This window comes from Aquarana catesbeiana, linkage group LG10 (assembly GCF_042186555.1).
Source record: "Aquarana catesbeiana isolate 2022-GZ linkage group LG10, ASM4218655v1, whole genome shotgun sequence".
Classification (NCBI taxonomy): domain Eukaryota; kingdom Metazoa; phylum Chordata; class Amphibia; order Anura; family Ranidae; genus Aquarana; species Aquarana catesbeiana.
In genome coordinates, this window is record NC_133333.1 from 250,902,650 (window position 1) to 250,908,649 (window position 6,000).

At 38.0% G+C, this 6,000-nt stretch overlaps 1 protein-coding gene across 9 annotated transcripts in view; it reads right to left on the reverse strand.

Annotated features, from left to right (window-relative positions):
* CAMTA1 (calmodulin binding transcription activator 1) overlaps nucleotides 1-6,000 on the reverse strand; it is a 2,014,371-nt gene that overhangs the window by 1,986,662 nt on the left and 21,709 nt on the right. For all 9 annotated transcript variants that reach the window (XM_073603612.1, XM_073603611.1, XM_073603609.1 and 6 more), the window contains exon 2: nucleotides 3,422-3,540. In XM_073603612.1, the coding sequence (XP_073459713.1) occupies nucleotides 3,422-3,540 (119 nt within the window). The remainder of the gene's footprint in view (nucleotides 1-3,421; nucleotides 3,541-6,000) is intronic.

The window sequence follows — 6,000 nt, forward strand, 5'->3', positions numbered from 1 at the left end:
GCCTTCTACTCAAGTGAAAGTCCAAAACTTTAGGGTGCTCAACTGGGCAAACTCTGTCTTCAGCTAGTAAAGTGGCGGTTTGCTCCTTCCCAAGCCTCTCTATTGGTATATGCCGGATTCTTCTAGATTTCAGCATTCCATTTTCACCACCAGACAAGCACTTTATTCAAATTTTAGAATCACAATGCACAAAAGTTAAAAATTTGTGCTGCCCCCCCTACCCATACGGTGTCTCAACTATATGGGATTCTGAGAGAGGGGACCACCGGAGGTGAACTGCCGTGCCCTCCAAAGTGGGAAAAATTCCTGGACAGACTGGATAAAAAGTTTTATTTTCACTCATAAATTACCCATGTCTTCTTATTTTCAGAAGAGCTATGAAGATTTGGTACCAGACACATTTGGTGGGATTGTAGGCTCCTCTCCCTATTCTGGCAGAACATATATACATCCTATAACTCTTTAGAAGGAGCAAAAGACTATGGGAGGGGATTTGAAGGCACCAGTAAAAAACAGTAATAGAATAAAATACAAAAAAGTTTATTATATAATAAGTTAAAATAAACTCATTAGATAAACTTTTTTGTATTTTACTCCATTATGTTTTTTTTTTTTACTGGTGCCTTCAAAGTCCCTCCCATTGTCTTTTGCTCTAAGTTGTTTCAGGATGTGGCAATTGTAATAATATGCCCAAACCATTGTGACTGATCTGCTTTGATATGCTCATTTCAGTATACAAGCTTAAATCTGCAACTATAAAAGAATGCTTAGAAAAATGCTTGCACAAGCATTTTTCTCTATATATATCATTGTGGGTTGGTTTGTCTTTTCCTGTTCTCTGCTCTGTAGGCCATGGGACAGGATGCATGACTTATGACTCATAACCAGATGGCCTGTTGACCCGTGTTAACTCATGATAATGTTTCTTAAAAGGGTCACCGACTTGTATAACCATATAACTATATATTTCTATACAAATATATCATTTACTAACCACTCCCCCCTCCCCCTCTTTCTATTGTTGTGTTGAACCATATATAAGCTGTAACACATACCTAATAAAGGCAGACATTTTACGAATGCACAACCTGCCTTTCGTTTCATTCGGTGTCTCCAGATATCTGAGGGCCCTGTTGGTGTACCTAATAAACGGGTGGTCGTCCAGAATACCTATTTCCTTTAAGAAATAGTAATATCGGGCAACGTAGGTACTTTTGATAGATTTGAGTACGTCCTATAACTCTTCGTGTATATCTGACATTCAGGCTTTCTCTGGAGGTCGCCTTAGTGTCGATGACCCCTGGGTCCATTTCACAAAAAAGGGCATCCTTGGGCATTGCTTATTGGCAGCCCAGGTCGCCATATCCCGTCACTGGAAATCTCCTACATCCCCCCACACCTTTTGGAGTGGGCCCAGATTCTCAATGACATCATGGCTATGGAAACACTGGTTCCATAAGATAGTTTGGATCCTGAGAAAGTACGCACTTTGTGGACATGCTGACGGGCCTATAGCATATCAGAAATCTAGTAGTGGGATAGCGAATCCACCCTTCCTATGGTTTCACTGGGGCATGTACCATTTTCCTTTTTTTTTTTGTGATGGCTTTTGAGCACTTCTCAGGTTTTTTCTTTTCCTGTCCTGTTTTTCATTGCAAAATCATATAAAAAGGGGTCCGTTACCTCCCACCTTGATCCAGTTTATTATTTTGTACTGTTTTTGGGTACCGTACACATCGTCTTTCCATTGCACTGTCTTGACCCCTTTTTTTGTATATGGTCCTCATTGATTAACTTATTATGGAAAGTCTTTTACATCTATGTCCTTATGTATGTTTGTACCCCGAGAAAAACTCACCCAAGCTCAACCACTATATAGTATGATGAAGGCCTTAGGCCGAAACGCGTCAGTTTTTGGATGATGTTATTGCTGTAATGCTTAAATAAATATTTTCTATGAAGAAGCCTTCGAGTTGCCGGCCTGTACTTTCTATGGGTCTTATGTTTGTACCCTGGTAGTTGTCCGAATAAAAAGTTGACTCTAAAATGTCTGCTGCCAAGTAAGCAGCTGTGGAAAAAAACCTTGTTTTACCTCCCACCTTGATCCAGTTTATTATTTTGTACTGTTTTTGGGTACCATATACATCATCTTTCCATTGCACTGTCTTGACCCCTTTTTTTTGTATATGGTCCTCATTGATTGTTTGGCTTAATATGGAAAGTCTTTTACATCTATGTTCTTATGTATGTTTGTACCCTGAGAAAAACTCACCCAAGCTCAACTGCTATATAGTATGATGAAACCTTAGGCCGAAACGCGTCAGTTTTAGGATGATGTTATTGCTATAATGCTTAAATAAATGGTCTCTATGGGAGAAGCTGTTGAGTTGCCAGCCTGTACTTTCTATGGATCTTATGTTTGTACCCTGGTAGTTGTCCGAATAAAAAGTTATTTGACTCCAAAATGTCTGCTGCCAAGTAAGCAGCTGTCAAAAAAACCTTGTTTTACCTCCCACCTTGATCCAGTTTATTATTTTGTACTGTTTTTGGGTACCGTATACATCATCTTTCCATAGAACTGTCTTGACCCCTTTTTTTTTTGTATATGGTCCTCATTGATTGTTTGACTTATTATGGAAAGTCTTTTACATCTATGTCCTTATGTATGTTTGTACCCTGAGAAAAACTCACCCAAGCTCAACCGCTATATAGTATGAAGGCCTTAGGCCGAAACACGTCAGTTTTAGGATGATGTTATTGCTGTAATGCTTAAATAGTTTCTATGGAGAAGCTGTCGAGTTGCCGGCCTGTACTTTCTATGGATCTTATGTTTGTACCCTGGTAGTTGTCCGAATAAAAAGTTATTTGACTCCAAAATGTCTGCTGCCAAGTCGAAAAAACCTTGTTTTGTGTTTAAACAGATTCGTAGACTAAGGAGCTCTAGACACCGTAAGTAATTATCCAACAAAGCATTGTAGCATTAATCTGAACACTAACGGATTTGACAGAAACATCACTTTTAGAATTGAACAGTTCAATGTCCAGGCAAATTTTTCACAGCGACAGACAGACCTTTGAAAGCAGGTTCTTTTTTTTAAATGAAGCCCGAATATGCTACATTCTCTCATCTAAACACCACCGCTAGGACACAACCAAGCTGTATTCTCATACTTTATAACCCAAGTTTATGTTATTAGTAGTCATCCTTTAATTCCAAAAAAAAAAAAAAAAAAAAAAAAAAAGAAAAATCACACACACAACAGCCTTAAGAACACAGCCCTACATCCTCAAAGCACTGGAGTCATGCCACTCCACAACACAGAACTAGTCAAGACAGCGGCTGCACGGCCGAGGCTGGAGGAAAACAAAGTGGCGCATCAGAAAATAATTAGCAGTTCTGTCAAGAAGATCATTTAAATACCTCGTTAGTGTTCCAACGATGCCTCTCTTTTGGTAAGCTTGAACATTTTGGTAGGCATTCGAGCAGCTTCTTGGGTAGAAAGATCTTCACATGACTGCCATTGCTGTTTCCATGATCATCTAAAAAGGGGGGAGCGAAAAAAAAAAAAAAAAAAAAAATAGAAAACTGTTTACACACACAAAAAAAAAACAAAAACAAACACACTCTGGGCTTGAAACGCTAGTTTTAAAAAGTACCGATAATGAGGAAAAGGCCGCCTTTCACGCAACACCCAGGCAAACTAAAGAGCCATGAAAGCACATTTGATGTCTGGTATGAAAAACAGAACTTTTTTCCCTGCCTTGATGAAGCAGCTCTCTGTTTTTAGGAGTGGTGGTCTAAAATCCCCTCATTTTAATTGTACTGATCTCTGAACATCCTGAAAAATGTCAACCAGAAGACTGGATGCTCCCATCATATATACTGTGTATTTGTTTATAGGATACAGCAAAAAAAAAGTCTACACACCCCTCTTTTTTAGACTTTTTTTTTTTTTTTTTTAATATGTTTTTAAAATGCCAAATTTTTGAGAAAAAAAAAATCAGAACACGATAAATTACGGCAGAATTTTTCCCACTTAAAGTGACCTATAATCTCTTAGACCAGGCCTTTTTCTGGCGTTTGTTGTTTACAAGTAAAAAATCTGTATATTTTGCTATAAAATTACTTAGAACCCCCAAACATTATTTATATATATTTTTTAGCAGAGACCCTAGAGAATAAAATGGCGATCGTTGCAATATTTTATGTCACAGTGTATATGCGCAGCGGTCTTACAAAACGCAATTTATTTTTTTTTTTTTTGGAAAAAAAAACACTTTAATGAATTTAAAGAAAAACAAAAACAAAAAAAACCCCACAATATTTACCCCAATTTGTTGTATAATGTAAAAGAAGATGTTAAGCTGAGTAAATAGACACCTAACGTGTGCATTCACTTCTGAGCACGAGAACAGAGGGATGGTGCGCGTTAACCGCTTGCCAACTGGCTCACGACGATATACGTTGGCAGAAGGGCACGTACAGGCAGATTAACGTACCTGTATGTTGCCCTTTCAGAAGCGGTTTGCGGGCGTGCGCCGCTGCGACCTCCGTGAGTGTTATCGCGGGTCCCGTGGACTCGATGTCCGCGGGGATACCCGCAAGCATCTCACGGAGAGGAAGAACGTGGAAATGCTGATGTAAACAAGCATCTCCCCGTTCTGCCTAGTGACAGGACACCGATCACCGCTCCCTGTAAATCGGGAGCGGTGATCAGTGTCGTGTCACACATAGCCCCTCCCCCCCACAGTTAGAATCACTCCCTAGGACACACTTAACCCCTACAGCGCCACCTAGTAGTTAACTACTTCACTGCCAGTCACATTTACAAGGTAATCAATGCATTTTTAATTGCACTGATCGATGTATAAATGTGAATGGTCACAAAATATCGCCAAAAGTGTCCAATGTGTCTGCCATAATGTCGCAGTCACAATAAAAAAAAAAAAAAAAAAAAAAAAAAAAAATCGCTGATTGCCGCCATTACTAGTATAAAAAAAAAAATTATTAATAAAAATGCCATAAAACTATCTCCTATTTTGTAGATGCTATAACATTTGCGCAAACCAAACGCTTACTGCGTTTTTTTTTTTTTTTACCAAAAATATGTAGAAGAATACGTATCGGCCTAAACTGAGGAAAAAAATTTTTTTATATATTTTTTGGGGATATTTATTATAGCAAAAAAGTTAAAAATAATGCTTTTTTTCAAAATTGTAGCTATTTTTTTGTTTATAGCGCAAATAATAAAAACCGCAGAGGTGATCAAATACCACTAAAAGAAAGCTCTATTTGTGGGGGGAAAAAAAAAAGGACGTCAATTTTGTTTGGGAGCCACGGCGCACGACCGCGCAATTGTAAGTTAAGGCGACGCAGTGTCGAATCGCAAAAAATTGCTCTGGTCCTTTGGGCAGTCAAATGGCCCGGGGCTGAAGTGGTTAAAAAAAATAAATTCTTATTTGTAGCAGAAAATATGTAGCAGAATACATATTGGCCTAAATTGAAAAAGAAATTCGATTTTTTACATTTTTTATTGGATACGTTTTATAGCAGAAAGTAAAAAATGTTGGGTTTTTGTTTTCAAAATTGCTGGCCTTTTTTTTTTTTTATAGCGCAAAAAATAAAAACCCACAGAGATGACCAAATATCACCAAAAGAAAGCTCTATTTGTGGGGGGAAAAAAAAGGACATTGATTTTATTTGGGTACAGCGTCGCACGATCGCGCAATTGTCAGTTAAAGTAACGCAGTGCCGTATCGCAAAAAATGGCCTGGCCGTGAAGGAGGGGGTAAACCTTCAGGGGCTGAAGTGGTTAAACAATTTTAGTTTTTAATCCAGTTGCACAGATTATAGGGTGGAAAAAAAAAAAAAAAAATCAGAAGTGATTTATCTTGGTCTGATTTTTTTTAATATGCTGTATGCATATGGATTTCTTTTTTTTTTTTTTTTTTTATTTCAACTCAAAAATGCAAATAGGTTTCCCATCTCTCTAATTCAAG